Source organism: Tyto alba, unplaced genomic scaffold (assembly GCF_018691265.1).
Source record: "Tyto alba isolate M040663 unplaced genomic scaffold, T.alba_DEE_v4.0 Super-Scaffold_6, whole genome shotgun sequence".
In the NCBI taxonomy this organism is placed as follows: Eukaryota; Metazoa; Chordata; class Aves; order Strigiformes; family Tytonidae; genus Tyto; species Tyto alba.
The window spans coordinates 8182921-8202358 of NW_024881327.1; the positions used below are offsets into that span (position 1 = coordinate 8182921).

Below are 19438 nucleotides of genomic sequence, written 5' to 3' on the forward strand. Positions count from 1 at the left end.
TGATATGCAAACGTTGCAAGTCAAAGTCTAACAAACAGAAAATCCGGTAGCAACAGAAAACACTAAAGACAAATTTTAAAAGACTCCTCTACTAAAAGATTATTATTTTACAGAGAAAAAATACATGCTGTCTTAGGTATAGCCACACGCTGCTATCTGCCAGTGATGCATTTTCAGAAAGTGCAATGATAATGATAAAAGACAGAGCACAGCAGTTCTCCCATAAAGATTAACGTAAAAGAGGGGAGACTCTGTGCACAGACTTTCGAAATACACCAAACAGAAATACAGGAGGGATGACATACATGACATGGAGGATGGAAACGCAAAACCAGGATCACCAACTGGAAAAGATGCTAGCTTTTGGGAACACCTGACCATTGTCCCATTTCTCAGTCCTTCCCCTTTGATAGACTTGACTGAAGTCTGAAGTTGATAGTTACGATGAAAATGCAACATTTCACAGTTACCTAGAACATCCGCATTTCGAGATTTATGGGAGGCCTTTAGTATCATAAAGGAGGCAAGGGAAATCTTTCAAAACAGTGATCCATGCTGGAAAGCCAGCTTCCAAAATTCCAACAGTACAAAGCCTGACACACAATTCAACACTGCCTAACGAAACCTCCTACAGCACTCAGAGCATGTCCCCGTAACTTTAATTCCTCAGTTGAACTTCTCTAGTGACATCATCCTAAACAGCTGCTCCATCCAGCAACAAGATACTCTGCATATGAAAAAGGGTTTTTATGATTGTTATAATTAAAATAAAACTATTTTGGCCTGAATTAAAACATGAGGATTCACAGGAGATGTAACATTATGGAGTCACATCTAGCAAGGTTCTAATTAAAAGTTTATTTACAAGTTGCAAAAAAAATTTTTGGTTTTGGTTGCCTGCATAATGCAAAGGTGAACCTCACACACTAGGTAGTTCTACTTGCAAAACAAACCAATTTCATCTAGTCACTATGCTAAAGTTATTTTTCCATAATAAAAAAAAACTTGTTAAAATAACTCACCCAAGATACACATTCATGCTATGAACACTCTCTGGAAATTGTTTGCCAGTCTCTAAATCAGTGATACCAGCTCCTTTTAAGTTCTCCTTCTGTTACAAAACAAACAAAACACCAGATCTATGAGTATTTTTCAGTCAGACAACAGATCCACTTCATAGCAAGTCTAAGTATAATCATTAAAATTAGCAACAATACAGATCAGTTGAATGGCCAAAAAGCCCTAGCCACGCTTTTAACCATTGTTTTCCAGCACACAAAAAAAAAGTCAGTCTTTAAAGAATGCTAGTTCATTCACAAATGATCCAACTACAACAAATTGGTATATTCCCCAGGCTTTTAAACTGTCTTTAATTGCTGTAGGACGGAATAAATCAAACCCTGCGAACAGAAATCTGCCTGCCATAATGACAACGGTGGCGTAGCCAGAAAGCAAGGCTAATTCTGCAGATCCAGGTGATACTCAGGATACATTATGTTTCCAAATAGGTAGGTAGAGGGGTGGGCATTTCTGACAGTGCATTGGGGAATGCTTGGGAAACCAGTGGATCCAGGGACCAGTCACTGCACAGACTCAATGTCCAATGCTAATTACAAGGGGGATCTAGAGTGTGGGAAAAAACCTTCCACTTTGAATTAACTTGGTATTTTGTGGCAAGGATTAAAATCCTCCAAACCACAAACAATATTTACTGGTGATAGCAAACATCATAAATTACACTAGGAAATGTTGTCTGTAGACAGTGAAAACTGTCTCTTTTTTGTTCCTAGAAGTTATGTACTGACAACAGCACAGAAAATAATCCATTTCAGATCAGTAACTTCTAAGCCAAGCTCAAATAAGACCATTTCACTGTCGTACCATTAATTAAATTCTGAACCACTGATACTAAAGTAATTTCAGTAGGACAGAAGTTTCTTGAAAGGAAGTCCAAGCACTGCACATGATTTGCAAGTAAAGAATCTTACTTGACCACCTTCCACATCCAATAGCATGCAAGGAGTAACAGAGCCTATACAGATAAGTAATTTTCCAAGTTACAGGCAGAGATTTAACCACAGTGCAAACCTATCCCCTCTTAACCGATATCTATGTATAAAATGTTTTCACAGCATCTTTTCAGATATGGCCAACACTTTTTGTGGAAACAGACTTCACACATAAAGCGCCATCCTTTAAGTCAAAAAAAGACACACATTTAATCTTTAGATTTCAAGGGGTTTTTTAATAATTACAACTGAAATCCATAAACTAATTACTTAAAATCAGAAAAACAGCTACCTGTAAAAAAAATAACAGGAAATGCCTATGAACCACTAAAAACAGCTAGAGGGGATGAATATTTGAACACGCGGTTATACCACATTTAAATTTAAGAGATTTAACATTCAGGATTATTTAGTTTAGACAGAAACAGTAAGTAACAGCACATCCTAGCTTCTCCTGGACAGCAAACAGACCTTAGATCAGATTCACAGTTTGCTTCAAAAAGATAAACAGCAGATCCACAGTCTTATAAAACTCACCATCATACACGAAACATAAGATTAGCCAAAAATTGTTTTCATGCATAAAAAAACCCAAGAAAAATAAAGCAGTAGTTTTTAGACGCTTTGACGGTAGAAGGCTACCACATAACGATACACAAAATAAGTTCCTATAGGATAGTAAATGCCACCTTCATGCTATACAGACTGAAAAAAATGTCACAGTGCTACTAAGCCTTAAGACAAAGTAAAATACCTCACTCATTAGGTCATCTCCAGTAACAACAGCTATTTTCAAATCAACGTCTGCTTTCTTTGCCACCTCCTCAAGGGCAGCTGCACAAGCAAGTGGATTAATTCCACCAGCATTACTGATGACACGAACACCTAAGCAAAAAAGACAAATTAAGTTCAGCAGCATCAACAGTCACTTGTGTTTTAAAAACATAAAAGTGTACTGAAACACAAGCAAGATACCATCTTTGCAAGGTGTCTGGCATCTGCTGAAGTGAAGTACTAAAATCACATTAATATATGAACACTATTTAACCTGTGAAAGATTAAATGTTGCATTGGAATAAGCCAACACAAATTGTTCACAGAAAAGTAATTGTTACAGACAATTCTCATCTTTCCCTTATGTAGGAGAAGAGAAAGTGACGAAAAAGACATACATGAGGCAGGCAGACAGTACGGAAACAACTCCTACAGGTACAGTATCTGACACCAGTCATTCAAGCATCCATGCTCTCCAAACAACTGCATTTTAACAGAAATACACATCTATCTATAAATTCCAGACTGTGTTAGGAAGGTACTGGTTACTTAGAAGTAATTCCCTTTCTCCTCTCAAGCTCAGAAAGCTGCAAAGTTATACTAATTTAAACAGGAAAAAGCTATCAGAAAACAAGTGATATTCTAGAACTATATGGGAATGTTGAAAAGCTTTTAGATCGCATTGAAAATGTCTGGATCTCACGTTTTAAAAAAGATCTGTAAAGCGATCTTCCATTCACGAATTAAAGCTGCAATAAGAAATACACGAAGATATACGTATATATTTATAATTATAGCAAACATTTCAAATTAAGCCAATTTAAACATCATCATCGGACCTGCACTTCCCATCTCTTATGACAGGATTTTTGCTGATGTTTAAAACATTATTCCTACAGGACAGCAAAATGCTGGGGTAAAAAACAGCTGTTTATAGCAAGAGAAGCCACAAAACTCATCTAAGCAAGTGAACTTAATTAACATAGAAAGTCATGCAAAGCGTAGCATACCTTTCCTGTGAATGTCTTTTATATAGGGAGCCATAGCAGCGGAGACAAAATCCGGAGTGTAACCTAAACCCTGAAATAATTAGAATCTGTCAACATTTGCTACAGTTAAGTCAATCAAATCCCTTTTCTCGGTTAACAGAAGAAACAGGGAAGAACAACTAGCTCTCAAAACGTTTGGATAACTCTACAGAAAAAGGACGTGAACGCTTCTACTAGATGAAACTGAAAATGATAAAATAAATATATACACGCAAGTAAGAGGCATAGACAAGCAAGCGCGTCTCCATAGCCTGACATGTCTTAAGCCGGCTCCGAGCGCGATGCGGGTGGGAGCAAGGCCCGGGACCTGCGCGCCCCCCGCCCCGGCCCTCTCGCCTCAGCCACGCCGGGCAGAGGCTCCCGGCGGCTACTTACGGGAGAGCGGGCTTTGGCGGCCGTCAGCAACGACATGGTGATCTCGGAGAGATAGTCGAAGACGAGGAAATCCAGCTTCCCCCCGTACAGCAGCTGCGGCACTGGCGGGCAGGGAAGAACCCGCCGTCAGCGCCGCCGTTCCCCGCCCGGCCGCGGGTGACCGACCGCCCCCCCCGCCCCGCCCCGCCCGGGCGTGCGGCGGCAGCCCCGGCCCGGCCGCTTGCGCAACGGGGCTGTTTGCGGCCTTTCCAGGCCTCGGCGCTCCGGTGCCCCAAGCCGGGGGCCCCCCGCCACCCCGCCGGGGCTCCCCGCGGGCGGCAGCCGCCGCCGCCGCCGCCGCCGCCTACCTGCGGCCGCCGTGTCACCCCAGAAGCCTGAGGCGCAGCCGATGCGGACGGCGGCCCCCGCCGGGGGCTCGCAGCCGGCGCTGCGCCGCCTGCTCCAGCGGGGCGGGCGGGCGGCGACCCGCAGCAGCCGCGGCCCCCGGCGCCCCAGCAGCGCGGCGCAGCTCATGGTGGCGGCGGGCGGGCTCCTCGGCGCCGCCCCTGGCCGAGGCCCCGGCCCGCCCCGCCCCGCCCCGGCCCGGCCCAACCCGCCTTCGGGGCCCCGCGGAGGCGGCTGCGGGGAGCGGCGGGAGGAAGTTTATAAACCCCGCGTTTGCCGGGGGAAATGGCGGGCGTGCTCGGGGGTCTCCGCTCGGCGCTAGGCCGCGGCTGCGCTCCAGGACGCGCCGAAACGGGGCGTCTGGGTTGATTGCGGCCCGCGCTGGACGTGGGTCAGTGGCCCGGCGGGTTTGGGGCTTCCGTCATCCCTGAGGTGCCGCGGGCTGGGCGAGGGCAGCCGTGTCACGGCTGGAGCGCCACGCGTGGGGTGGTGGGGTTAGCCTGGAAAGCGGAGACCTCGCTCAGGGTTGTGGTAACGTCAAAAGCGTGTCAGGTAGGCTGGTTGTGAATTTCTTACGAAACCTTCTCCTCCTCCCCTTAAAAAATAAATAAATAAATAAATTATTAAAAAATAAGGCTTTCTGTGGGAATACGTGTCTCAGTTCTGGCAGGAAGGGTTTATCGGGTCCCAGACTGAATTCCTAGTCGGTGGACATGAGGTAAATGCCACCAAACCAGCAAATTCCCTAGTATGTAGAGTTTCCCGGTGCTGAAGCCTGCACTGGGGGGCTGTCTTTGAACCTCTCCTCAGAGACCTCATCACGTAAGGGGGGGCTTCAGGATGAATCCTTGTCTAGAGAGTATCCAAGTCATTTGACTGATACGACAGGGACTGTGACTGAAGCAGTCTTGCATGCTGATCCGATGCAGTAACTGCTAGGTCTGCCGTAACACACACTTGGATTCTAGATGGGTTTGAATAACCGCTTGCAAATGAAACATTTCTAAAATGTGGGGTCTTTGCAGGAAGGCTGAAAAAATAAAATGCTCAGTGTGACATGATGCTAAGTATATGATGAGGAGAGGTGGTTTTACTGATGTAAAAAGTAGCCATGTTGAAAGTATTTAAGTACTTTTGAAAATTGTTGATAAAGCATCCAATTAGACTAATTTCTAATTGCAGTTAGAAATTATGCAGCTGAGAGAAAATAGAAAATAGCCATGCTGTGATCTTTGAATTTGGTTCTTTATTTAGGGAAGTGAAATGTTTTTGTGTTGCAAGGAAGTCACAAAGCACCATCTTCTAACCTTCCAAGTCCCTAAGAAATTGCAATTACTGTACTAAGTTATGAAACAGGCAGAACCAAGGAGGTCACAGAGAAACAAAAGCTGGTTCCCTATGCATAGAGAGGACCAAAATTTTGATCGTTAAATTAATAAAGGATTTATTTATTATGTTGAAAACTTACAGGTTTTGAGTCCCTATAAACTAGTAAACATCCAAATAATAACAGTGGGGGGGAAAAAACCCCACATGTTATGTATACTTAGCTGACTCCAGATAGCTTTGTCCTAAATGTACCAATGTGTATTTATTGTCGCTCCTTAAAGTAAATTTTGAATCAAGAACTAGAAGGAGCACTGTGTGGTACAACATACACAGCTATCAGTATAGCCATAAAAACAAACGCTTTCTGTAGTTAAATTTTCAAGTGCCTTCCATGTGCATTGCAATATGTAAGATTCCAGCATACTGTAACGTAGCAGCAAAGGTGGCTAATCCTCAGCAAGTCTCACATCCCATGGTGAAATTCAAATGCAGTTTAACTTGGCTGAGACTCCATAATCAACATCCTGCAGCCCTCACTCACTTCTATGCTTAAACGTATCCAAAATAATTGTCAGTCACTAGCAAACATAATCGTTTATAACCCATGAATTTAAGTAAAACTCCCGCTGAAATGGGTTGGGCCAAGATTTCATGCTGCAAAACTGAATTTCTGACATGAAAAGACAAGGCTGCTCAAACAAAGCGAGCCCGAGGCCAGCAGATGGCTGTGTTTCACCACCGTTCACACTCGCCTCGCATGAGAAACGATCCCCGGCCCAAAAAGTGTCACCTACTCCTGCCAGCATCCCCTGTGCTGTCTGCACTACCCAGAGGTGCAAATGTCTGCATTTTGCCTGGGGTGAACAAATGCATTTCGTCCATATTGATACAGAAATCTTCACGTGCACGTGCGAACATTCGTAGAACAGTCTTGGAATCTAGAAAGTGCTTTGTTCTTTTAACTTCTTTCAAATATTTTCATAGCATGGATTTTGGCAGCAACTGCTCATGGTTCTGTGATGGGCTGGATCCCACTTTGTCAGAAACCACTGTAAAGCTCTTATGGAACGTGAATATAAGTTTAACAAATTTGCATATGGATGTTTACATGTGTGATAGGATTAATATCCAACATGTGTAAGATACTAGGACAGCGTTGCAGTAATGATTAGTTCAGAGCCCATTCTTGCATCTTTGAGGTTAGGATTGTTTTGATGAAAACAGAGGCATGTTATTTAGAGGCTGTTTTCCAGGTAGGCTTGGGAAGCAATGTTCTATGATGGTCAAGTTGTAATTTTGAGATGTTGTCCTTTATGTGATTTAAGAGATTATAGAAGCAGTTTATTTCTCTTTGAGGACATCAGGTGGCACTGTGTGGTTACTAGTGAAGCCCAGAAGAAGCTACAGTCAGTAACAAGTCTATGTGAAATTAATACATGGAGTCGCTAGTAGAAAACTTGACTCCATTTGTGGCCTAGATAGGGGATACAGGTCAACAATAATAGACACCATAATTCTGTCGCGTGGCACAAATCCACATCCATTGGCTCTTAAGAGTAAACCAGATTTTTAATTCCTCTCAAGTTGTGAGAAGGAAGGGGGGAAAAGTCTTCTGGTGTTAATTTTTATGCTGGAGAAAGAAAGAGGTTACAGAGTAGAAAAATAAAAGAATATAATTTTTTTTTCTTACTCATGGTTCACATGTTGGTCGGTCTGAGATTTGGTTTCTTTCAGTCACCCTAAATACTTAGATTTACTGTTATTTTGCTAGTGCCATTAATTTTTCAAATGTAGGCCTGCGCTTCCCTTCCTGTAAACAGATTGGTGCACCACCATGGAGCACAGAAGATGTATAAAGGAAATGTGAAATTCATTCTTCTACTACCATCATCCTGAGTTAACAGCATTCAGAGCTAATCTTGGAAGTCAAGGAGGACAATGCAGAGTACATTTTTTCAAAGCAAGTACATGTTCCATTATTTTTCTAGGATTTTTTCTGACAGTCAGGCTTCCTCTGATTGCTTAAAAAAGTACAGGCAAAATGTTTCACAGACCTGGGTTTTATTGTGAAATACATTACATTTTTCCTGTGTTTCCTTTAATATCACTGTAAATAAGTTCCTGTCCTAACCAATAGTATCAGCAAATACCAGCAAATATTTTAGTTTATTGAGTAGGCTCTGTTTAGTTTATTGAGGCTCTGTCCTCTCAACTAATTACAAAATATTCAGCAAATATTTGAATTTATTACTTATTCCCACAAATAAGTGCATCTCTTTGTTTAACAAATGTAGTTCACTGCTCTTGCCCTCAAGGTAAAGCATACACTGCAATCTCTCTTTTGCAGGCAGTCGGAAAACCAACCTTTCCTAAGTGAATCAACAGTTGAAAATGATCTCTGTAAATCAGTAAAGGAAGAGAATTTGCCGTGTTGCATCTAATACCCCTATATAAGGCACAAATAACTCAAAGCTCAATAATGACGTTTAACCGATCCCAACACATGGTTTGGGGGTTTGCAGTATTATAGTAGATTTTTAGCATGTTTAGATTTTTAGCATGGGACTCAAAAACGTCAGCTGTGACAAAGCAATAAAATGTCTCATCTTCTAAACTATATTGATTTTGTTCCTTTATATTCCATTTCTGTTGGTTTTAGAGGTATGTTCTCTCTTAATTTCTTAAGACTTGAGTAAAGTTTAAATAATTAATTTTATTTAAATAAAGTTTAATGTATGAAAATAAGTAAACACTGAACAGACACACTACAGGATTTCTTAAAAATAAGAGAATAGCTCATTAAGACTATCAAACCATCATTCTTATGGACATGAGGTATTTTCAGAAGTACTTTAATGATGAGGTGTTCTGATTTTTGGCCTTTTTAGGTGTTAAATACTTTTGAAAAGATGTGTGTAATAATATTTGAAGTCAAAATAAGAACAATATTTTAAAAGTGATGCATTAGCTACATTAAAAAGAAAAACCCTAACCCTTGGTTATTCTTTGCAGAAATCAGAGTGTCTTTTACATTGCTGTATTCTGTAGAAAAAATGCTGGAAAAAATGACCAACAGAACATGAGTCACAAGCCAATTTACTTATAGCAGTCATCGGTGCTATACTGATGCAGTACACATCAGTGTACTTATGGGAGTATACATAAGTGTAGTTTCCCTGCTTAGATTTAACACAATATAATGTCCCATCATTAGTTAAGACTACATTCTAAAGGAGGTGAAAGGATCTCTTCTGTATTCACAGTGTGCACGCAGCAAAATATCCCATGAATTCTTTCCAAAATGGAAAGCCGTAGCTGATAAGAAATACATACATTCCATACTTTTCCTCAGAAACAGAACAATTTACAGCCTGAAGCATAGTGAATGTCTGTCCTGGTTTCATAAGTGACAAGAAACAAAAGCCTCTCCCATGCAGAGCAATTGAGAACTGATTTTGCTGACTCACAAATCCTCCAGGCATTTCACTTCAGGAAGGGTGAGGAAGAAGACTGTTGCACAGGGTGGACTATTGGATTGGCAAAAACGTTGCCATTTACCTTTTGCCCAAGTTTTGAATATTGAAAGAGAAAGAGAAAGATGAGTTACAAAACAAAGTAAAGTAGGCGATTTATTCAATATTTACTTTTTTGGGGTTTTCCACATTTACTTTTGGTATTTATTTTTACATAAGAAAATCAACTTCTGAAGTATCAAAAAAAAAATCTCAAGTTCAACACAAGTACACTGAACACTTTCTGTTAATAACAAAACACCATTGGAATTGTTAAGAAGGATCACTCTAGCATTTCTGAAATGGTATAGACTGATTCTTCAAGTTAGTTTCTTAACACATGCAAGTATGAGTCGTAAGTTTAAAAAACAGTTGTTTTTCCAAGAGAGCCATAAGAATACTCTGGTATTCAGGAACTAATTTACAAACACAAGCACATTTCTTCTGATTTGTTTTTCTGAGGGAAGATTTACTATGAATAATGGGAAGGTGTTGGATAGTCTCCCAGTGGCTGTTTGACAAAAATACTAATCAAAATGGAGTTGAAGAAAGCTCTTTTAAACAAATAAGGATTCACCTTGACTATCTACTGAAAAATAAATTGCAATTAAAAAGTAAACTGACTTTGAGAACTCTTTCTTCTGCCTGTGCTACACGAATCGTTCCTCATTTGTTGCCAAATCAGCAAATAGACTTACTGGAAAGAAAAAACTGTCCTCAGCACAGTAAAATGATGTTGGACATGTCTCAGGGTACAACTAGGTCTCTAGCACATTTGTTTGGTAAATGGGTCAGCTATTTTGCAGCCAGAACCAACCAAGCCAAAATGGGATGTGAGGGAGGAAAAATACTATATAGCCATTTCACTAAGAATACATGTTTTCAACTTAATGAAAAGCAGGAATAATTTATTTCTAAGGTGAAACCATAGAAGAAAAGGAAGTGAAGATATGAAAGGATTAATTATTCAGGGCTAAATCATGACCATGTAATCAGTAGAGCAAACAAAAAAGTTGTGAGTTTTAAATATTTCCATCTTCTGCTAAGAACTATAAGAGGTTGTAACCAGAAATACAGCTAGGCAACACTTAAAAATGCAGCGTACAGATATTTGGTAATCATCAACACCATGTTTAATATCAATTCCTTTGTGAATGTAAATCTCTACAGTGATAATTTTCCGTTAAAGGTGTTAACTCTGAAAGAGTTTCAAATCTGTATGTACTACTATTAGTGATAAAAGGGAAGGGTAAGTTCTTTACTCTGTTAAAGGATGAGGGATATCTGGATTGTGTTATGTGGTTCACCTATCATGTCATGAACACTGCATGCCCATCTGTGGTTGAAGCCAGGCCAGTTATTTTACACAGTTCATACCAGCAGCCTACTCACACTATGTAATTGTATCTAAGGGAATCCTGGTGGTGCACAGCCACTGAAATTGTACCTCCAGGATGGTCTGGACCCCGTCTCATTCTCACCCCAACAAATAAGCTGCAGCCAGTGAAGCAGCAAAACACACTCAAGCAATGTGTGGGCAGCAGTGGCAAGGAGATTCACTGGTAGTTTCCTGAGTCCGTGTTAACAGCACTAATGAAGCAGCAGTAGAAAACACAAGAGCAGGTAGACTTTTACCCAGTTTTGTTGACTTTATTTTCTCTCTTTAGGAAACAGAACTAACCATGTAAAAGGTGGATCCATGTCCTAATGTATGCGTAAGGGCAACAGAAGCACGTTCAGCACATGACTCTTGAAGGCAATGAATGCCAGATTTGGAAGGGCAAACTTCTAGCACTGGTCGTCCTTTGGAAAGAACTTCTGGCAGCTAACTCACTGGTCATCAGTACAGTTTCTGGAAAGCTGAGTCTCCCATGAACGGTGCTTCAGCTTCACATAAGTGTCCCATAAATTTGATTTTTAGCATCATAAATGCTCAGATTTCCTTCTGGCAATATGTGGCTGGATCCTCAAACATGGTGGAAACCTCCTGTTTGACCAGATGTGACCAGATGTGGCCAGCAGGCTTTCCCTGGAGAAGCCACAACCTGAAGATCACATGCAAGGTGTGAGTAGAAAGCTGTCAGTGCTATTAATACAGAGAGCAAGCAGAAGCACATACGTAAAATCATTTGACTGGGTATAAAGCCCGTAGCAGAAGAGGTTGGTCTTGTAGCTGTCTACGGGTCTGGTAGGTGTATTGAACAAGGCAGATACCGACAACATTAGTTCCCCACCAAGGAAGCTTTGACCAAAGTCATTCAAATAGACTCCTTGAGTTGAAGGATAGGGAAGATTCGTGCTTTCATTGCCTGTGAGAAATACCACAGGCTTCTTCTCCAGATAAGACACTTCCCAACATGACTTGATACCTTCCTCTGCCTCAGTTTTGTCACCTGCAGAATAAGGAAAATTATTTTGATTCTCTTTGCAAAGCCCATTGAGATCTGTGGTGGGAAAGTACTGTGTAACCACCAAATAGTATTTATTGTTAGGCTATTGGTAGTTGTTACGCATAACTCAGATAGCTACTGTGACTTTTTACTGTGCTCTTTGAGTGAAACTTCTGCCAGCTCCATCCCAAAGCCACATGTGAATTTCCTTACGTTCATGTTACTAGAAGTAGCATCTCCATGTCTTGTCTCACCTTCCAGCCCCACCTGAGACCTCCTGGCCGGAGCAGAGATCAAGTGGGAAGCAGGTTCTGAAAATGGGAGGAGTAACAGATGTGTGCAAATTCTGGGAATCCACCTCAAACCCTCACCCCACCTCTTCCCGCCACCTCCCGGTGCCCGCCCCCAGTTGCAGCCTGCTCCCTTAAACCGCTGCCGCCCTGCGCTGGCCTGAACATTTTGGGCTGCTGACTGCGCGACGGCACCGAGCAGTTGGGACAGACATGATGGTGCTGAGGTTACGCAGCTGGGCTCCCCTGGGGCCTCTCCTCTCCCTGCTCTTCTCCACCAGCATGGCGGTAAGTGAGGAGACAGTGTTAGAACACACATCGGCGTGGAAAGCGCTGTGACAGAGAATTCACTGAAAACGGTCTTCTTTCTTCTCTTCAGTACATTGCTACCAGAGAAAACTGCTGCATATTAGATGAACGATTTGTAAGTACCTGAACAATGTTCTTTTATCCTAAGAGTCTAATTAAAGCTTTCCTATGCTGATTATTAACTACCACTATCACTTGATCCTCATTGTTATTTTCGATACTTGTTAAATGCATTGTGCTTAAACCTGTTACTTATTAATAGTGGTATACACTTGGTAAAAATGTACGGGAGGCGGCACTGTTGATGAAAGCATATATTCAGAAGATTGCTACAATAACAGCATGAACTGTTTTCTTGCTATGTGTGCACACGGTCTGAAAGTAACTGCTTCTGTAAATTCAAATACAGCAGACAAAGTGGCAAATGCCTGCCCTTTTTTATCCACAATCGTTGGTATAAGTGGTGCCTGAAAGTTCCCCTGCCCAAATACTCTGCCTTCCTTTTTTGCTCCTGAAACATTGCCAATTATTATTCTTTCCTCTTTAGGGTAGCTACTGCCCAACAACCTGTGGCATTGCAGATTTCTTTAATAAATACCATCTCATTTTGGATAGTGAAATTCGGGAAATGGACAGAATTTTGCAGCAAATTACTAACTCCACAGGAACAACAGAACATTTGATTCAACACATCCAAAGCCTCTATCCTCCAGAGAAGCAGACGCTACCAAGTGAGTATATAAAAGTAACTACGCAAGGTAAAAATATAATTTATGTCGTTTTCTTGGGTTTTAATTTGCCTAATTGCAATAACTTTATACCTTTGTCTGTTTTACAGATTCAATTGATGATTTTACTAAAAAGTCCAAGAAAATAATTGAAGAAATTATCAGATATGAAAGCACTATTTTGTCTCATGAAAGTATCATACAGTAGGTATCTTCTACTGACAATCCAAATAGTTTTCTTTCTATTCTTTTATTAAGTGCAGCTAAAGCTCCCTCAGAAAGGCTTTTTGTGCTTATGTGGAACATTGTGCCCATGCTGTCATTAGTAGCTGCCTAATCTGATCACAGAATGATCATGACGGTCTGATACTGCATTCTCTGCTCACCTGCATAAGCCATTATTTGTGCAAGAAGTGAAAGATAAGAATGTCACAAAGCCTGGCAATATTATTATTTATGTTTCTTTCGCTGTGCCAGCTACTCCTAAAATTTTCTTCATGACCTTTGGAGATTTTATTAATGTGAGTTTGTGCTTTAATGCAGTGTGTGTGGAATATTTGTACAATCATTCACTCTTGCTAGTTTTGCTGCATATATCCATGAAAGTTATCTCAGTTACATTGATATAAATCATAAGTAACTATAAACTCAGCGGTAGTCTTTTGTAAATTGACACTGAAAATAAAATTGAAAACATCATTAACTTTTCTGAATCTTTAGGATAGGTTTTTTGACTCGAATGTAGAAGAATCTCCACGTCTATAACATGATTTCAAAGATGATTTAGGCGTTCTGACACTTGCAGAAGTTTATTTACAGCATGTATGTTTTCCAAATGCATCCATAATCAAAGAGGAATAATTTATCATTTATTTCAGGAGAACAAAGAACTTTCCAGAGAGTTGAATTCATACATTAATTACTGGTTTGAGTTTTGCTGATTAGAGTCAAGTTTTGCATAAGGTTAAGTTTTGCATATGGTTCAGTGTGTGCTTTCCTATTTTGTCTAGTTTCCTCAACTTTAAATATCAGTGCTAATAGAGGCACCCCCTTTTACAGGGGTGTATATAGCAGCATGCTACATGGGTGAGGCATGTGTGCAGGGAAATGTGTGTTACATATTCAGAAACAGCTGAAACAATAAACCATTTTTATGCTTCTCTGTCCAGACAGTTGACAGATACACATATACTGAACAGCAACAGGATCACACAGCTGAGACAGAAGATTGCCCAGCTGGAGTCACACTGTCAGGAGCCATGCACAGACAGAGCTGAAATACAGGAGACAACTGGAAGAGGTGCGCAAAATGCTTCTTGTAGGGTGGACAGTTAATTCAGCCACAAGTATCGCCAGTTGGCATCACAGCAGTGAGTTATAATCTTACGGGCCATAGACTTCTGCAAAGATATATAAGATTGCAAGTTATGAAACCAATGCTTGGATCAATACAATTGCTAGGTAGACAGTCTGCAAACAGGGCATTCAGGTGGAGCAGAGGTCTCTCTTGCTTCTTTGGCCTTTTGGGCCAAAATACGATTATCCCAAAATGTATGCTAAACATGAGGGACATGAGTAGAGTTTCCATCGACATAGGACAAACAGAAGGTGACATTTCTACTGAGTCACCTGAAAAAAAGTTAAGTATTCCATTAGCTCCAAAAGTGTCTTTTTTGTTCCGCAGAAATTCATGCAATGACTATATTTTATATTTACACTTTACTAAATTCCTCCTCATCCTACCCAAGTCCTGTGACCTTCAGTAGGATTTTTTATGGCAATGACATTAAAGTATGGGGACTAGGTAGCTAACTTTGCAACAGTGACATTTAGATGAATTGTATCTCCTGCACTAATAAAGTTACACTATCAAATAAATGTGGAGATAGAACTGTAGCTAGATTAATAATGATCGTTTAATTATCTTTACTTCAGATTGTCAAGACATTGCAAATAAAGGTGCCAGACAAAGTGGCCTTTACCTTATAAAGCCTCAAAAAGCCAAGCAGTCATTCCTGGTCTACTGTGAGATTGACTCGTTTGGCAACGGCTGGACAGTATTACAGAGGGTATGCCACTTATGTATTATTACCATCAGCAAGCTTACTGCATCAGCACTGCTTTTATTTAACTACATAAGATACATATCTTTTTGTCTGAGGTTTTGGGTTTGTTTTTTTTTTTTTTTGTTTTTTTTTTTTTCCTTCCCAGAGACTGGATGGGAGTGAGGACTTCAAAAAAAATTGGGTTCAGTACAAGGAAGGATTTGGACATCTGTCTCCGGATGACACCACTGAGTTCTGGCTGGGCAATGAAAAGATTCATTTAATAACTACGCAGTCCACACTTCCTTACACCTTACGAATAGAACTGGAGGACTGGAGTGGCAAAAAAGGGTATTTGCTCATGATGTTTCTGAAAATGACAGCTTAATACCTACTGCTCCCACTGCTGCGTCAGTTTGTGCAGCACTCTGAAAAAATGATGAGCCCTTAGACCTGCTAACATTCATAGGACACTGCTTTGGCTCCAGAACTCACAGCTGTGACAGCAGTCACCATGTGTGACTTGTTGCCAGGCACACGTGCGTGTCTGAAGACCACATGCTGGCAGCCCTAGTTTATTTGGCAGAAGGAATCTGTTTCTTCTCTTCTAGTTTCTTCACATCTTAGGCATCCTATGGACTACATGATCATTGTAGGTCCCTTCCAACTGAACTACTCTATTCTATTCTTTTCTGTGTATTCCATTCTCCAGGAAGACTTACTATCTTTGCTATTTCTTGAGACATCTCCTCCTTCCTCCCACCAAGAATTTCCTCATGACCTAATCAAGCCTCAGCGTTATCAACCTGGGAGATGTGTATACATGTGTGTTTATATAACATAGATCTTTCATGCATCACTGAGGACAAGTAGTCAGAAAACACATCTGATACTGGAGCACAAAAGTTGGTTGGATGTGTCCTTGAACTCAGGCACACGATCACGCAAAACTAATTCCTTTTCAAATGCTAGGATGCCATAAATGCCTTTTCTGCAGTTTTAACACCTATGTATTTTTCATTTGTGCATGTCCTGGTAATGCAGCATGCTCATCTTCACCATTCTGCTTTGTTAACAGCACTGCTGATTATGCTGTATTCAAAGTGGGAAGTGAAGAAGACAAGTATCGACTGACTTATGCCTACTTTATTGGTGGGGAAGCCGGGGATGCCTTTGATGGCTTTGATTTTGGAGATGATCCAAGTGACAAATCCTTCACCTATCATAATGGCATGCGGTTCAGTACCTATGATAACGACAATGATAACTTTGCTGGTAACTGTGCTGAGCAAGATGGATCTGGATGGTGGATGAACAGATGTCATGCTGGCCACCTCAATGGCAAATATTATATAGGTAAAGTATCTTCTAAATACCTATAACCCAGGACACCATGTTTCAGTGACAAAAATATGAGTCACTTTCATTGAGTATGTTTTGCCCTCGGGATTTCCCAAAGCTGGTGTAGCCCATTCCCTGCAATAACGGTTAACACCAGCAGTAGGAACTTATGGCTGCTCTTCAGCCCAAAGTGGGAGAATCAGTCCTGCGAGAAGCAAACTAAGGGTAGAAGGGCAGTGAATGGGGCCTGTCAGCATGCCCAGGGATCCCATAGAGGTGTTAGCACCAGAAAAATGTATGGGCACGTTAACTGTTTTAGAAAGCAACTAACTGGTTTGTTCCAACTGATATTTCTTAGATGGTGTGTACACATCGAAAGATGCTGGTCCATCTGGATATGACAATGGCATTATCTGGGCAACCTGGCGTGACCGGTGGTACTCCATGAAGAAATCGGCAATGAAAATCATCCCATTCAACAGACTGTCCATAGACGGACAGCAGCACAACTTAGGCAGCGCCAAACAGGTTTGACCACAGGCCTGAGGAGATATTTGAAATGACAACAGGACATAGTTACAGTTTCAAACATTGAGCATGGACAGCTCAAGTGTTCAGCCCACTGCATCTTAGAGAAGTTGGCTTTGTTTACCATTTTGTCACAGAAATATTTGTATTTTGATTTTAGCATACCTTCCACATTACTGTTTCTTTTAGCAGATAAATGCTAAAATCCCTTACCTTCATGCATTTTAAATGCTATATTTTTAATTTCCAACTAGTATAACTATGTATGAACACTATGAACCTGTCATCATAGCCTTATGTACTTTTTTCTTTAGAAGAACATTAAAATGCTCTCTTTTTTTTCTGTTGCAGGTTGGAGACTCGTAAAGGGACAATTTCACAAAGACTGGTCTGAACAGGGAAAAAAAATCTTTTATCTCTTGGACGCTGAACTTACCTAACATTACACAGTTCAGTTCTGACTATAAAACAACACTGTTGACTGTAAAATGCCCAAGCCTCTTCCCTGAGCAGTGCTTACCTCTGTACATGGTTATTTTTTTCTGTACAAATTCTCAATAAATTTTTGATTAGTACAAAAAATCTGAACTTGTTATCTGTGCTCTGCTGTTGGCCAAACAAAACAAAGTAAACTTTATGATGGTTGGAAGGTTACTCTGGTCAAGCCTGTCTGATTCAGTCATTCCTGAACTGCATGCCAGTAGTTTCTGCTCTTCGTTTAGAAGCGAGTGTTGGAGCTATTTCTCCATAAAATGTGGCTTGTTTCCAAAAGTTTTCATTATGTTTTCTGATGAAATTGATTTGTGACACAGATCAAAGTACATAGCAACTTGAAAGAAGCCTAGTTTATTGCTGAAGGTTACTTAACTGAACTTACCATGCAGTAATGAATACATTTTCAATCCGGATGTGTTAGGAAGTATACTATCAATGACCAAAACCTGATATTTTACTCCAGAGCATACATGTTAACAAGTTTCTCAAATATTACTCAGAATAAAACTTTTATTTGCTATATAGCACATAGTAGTATGCGGCACAACTATTACACCTGAATACCCCCTTTTTATTTATAAATATTTAAAAATCAATCTAACGTATCTAGTGCCATTATCTGACCAAAAAATTTTAAAATTTGCAGCAGAAATTATTTGTATTTTACTTGCATTTTCTTCTAGATCTGGTAATAATTTTGCATGTAATCCACATAAACAAACACACAGCACAGATCAAGAACAGCAAAGGGTTTGTGATGCTGTCTGAATATACTCACTCAGAATATCTGATGAGTGCATTTGAGGGGTGCACTAGCAAACCAGATTAGGTTTGTGGATAAATTGCTCAACAAAAAACACGCTCAGAGCTAGAATATCCTTCTCTCTCTCTCTCTCTCTCCCTATCTATATCTGTATTTATCTCTATCTCGGGTTGATACATTAAGAAGTGAAACATGAATTGTTTCCTGGTCTCTATTTTTAGCTACTAGTGAGAGGCCAGAAGTTGTCCTGGTATTTCTGAGTAGCACACTCAAATGCTTTACTTTAAAGACAGGGAGACACTACACTGACAAGACAGATCTTAAAGGCAGTTTACGCTGCCTCAACAGTTTTCCAGTTTCAGTGCCCAGGTCCCTAGTGAGGCTGCTGCTGAGCCTCTTCCCCTGGATCTGAGTCTCCATAGAATAATAAGCAGCTGTCACCCTGTCATTTTTACTGAGGTTGTTTTGACTTAGTTCAGGTTTTACCCTTGGACCAAAATCTAAAAGGAAGGCAGGTTTCTCAGGAGCAGGTGAGAAGAAGCCATTGTTAGCATAGGGTCAGCATGGGGTTAACAACTGTTTGGGATGAGGGACAACCACTCCACAGCACTGAACTGGTATATTTGCACAGCTCTGTTGCACCCATGCAATCTGCCACGCTGCATGGATCACCACCAGCCTTGACACCCTCACCAAGAAAAGCAGTTTTTCTGAACATTTTGAGCCATGAGGCCTCTCCCCTGGTTCCTTGTGGCTGAAGCAGTATGTTTAGAGAGGCCTGGGGGAAGGATGTGAGCTGGGGGTTGGCAAGCTCAGTATGATCCCGGTTCTGCAAACAGCCACTTGAGTGGCACTGGACAAGTCCCTTCCACTTTCTGTTTTCAGTCTACCCCACCTATGACATGACTTCAAGGTTGTTATTCTTTATATATTTGTAACACTGAATTAAAAAATATCCCTTTCCCCTCTGTCACTTTGACTTCTGTGTCCACACTGCTAGGTCTGAACTGTACCTCTCCCAGTTTAGCTTTTGGCCACAACGATTTATTTGATGACTGTCTGCTGTAACTAAATACATTTCACAGGTGTGAGCTCGCATTTTATGGGTTTCTAACCA

The 19438-nt window shown here is 40.8% G+C and overlaps 2 protein-coding genes across 4 annotated transcripts in view; one reads left to right on the top strand and one right to left on the bottom strand.

The window, feature by feature from the left end:
• The window catches only part of LOC104360062, a 68007-nt gene extending 63263 nt beyond the window's left edge, over positions 1-4744 (bottom strand). For all 3 annotated transcript variants that reach the window (XM_042808266.1, XM_042808265.1, XM_042808267.1), the window contains exons 1-5: positions 4555-4744; positions 4208-4308; positions 3794-3863; positions 2764-2894; positions 1023-1111 (exon numbers count right to left, since the gene is read on the bottom strand). In XM_042808266.1, the coding sequence (XP_042664200.1) occupies positions 1023-1111; positions 2764-2894; positions 3794-3863; positions 4208-4308; positions 4555-4720 (557 nt within the window). In that variant the 5' untranslated portion in view covers positions 4721-4744. The remainder of the gene's footprint in view (positions 1-1022; positions 1112-2763; positions 2895-3793; positions 3864-4207; positions 4309-4554) is intronic.
• Positions 4745-12155: 7411 nt separating this feature from the next.
• Positions 12156-17645, top strand: FGG (fibrinogen gamma chain). The gene is made up of 10 exons (XM_009974496.3): positions 12156-12400; positions 12492-12536; positions 12969-13152; positions 13260-13353; positions 14319-14449; positions 15085-15218; positions 15361-15545; positions 16273-16550; positions 16894-17063; positions 17415-17645. The coding sequence occupies exons 1-10, from the start codon at positions 12326-12328 to the stop codon at positions 17427-17429; spliced, it is 1311 nt and encodes a 436-aa protein (XP_009972798.2). The 5' UTR covers positions 12156-12325; the 3' UTR covers positions 17430-17645.
• Positions 17646-19438: the final 1793 nt, after the last annotated feature.

Coding starts and splice junctions, on each gene's coding strand:
- FGG (XM_009974496.3), top strand. CDS start 12,326: ATGATGGTGCTGAGGTTACGCAGCTGGGCTCCCCTGGGGCCTCTCCTC. Junction 14,450..15,084: donor ACAGGAGACAACTGGAAGAG/GTGCGCAAAATG, acceptor TCTTTACTTCAG/ATTGTCAAGACATTGCAAAT. Junction 15,546..16,272: donor GACTGGAGTGGCAAAAAAGG/GTATTTGCTCAT, acceptor CTTTGTTAACAG/CACTGCTGATTATGCTGTAT.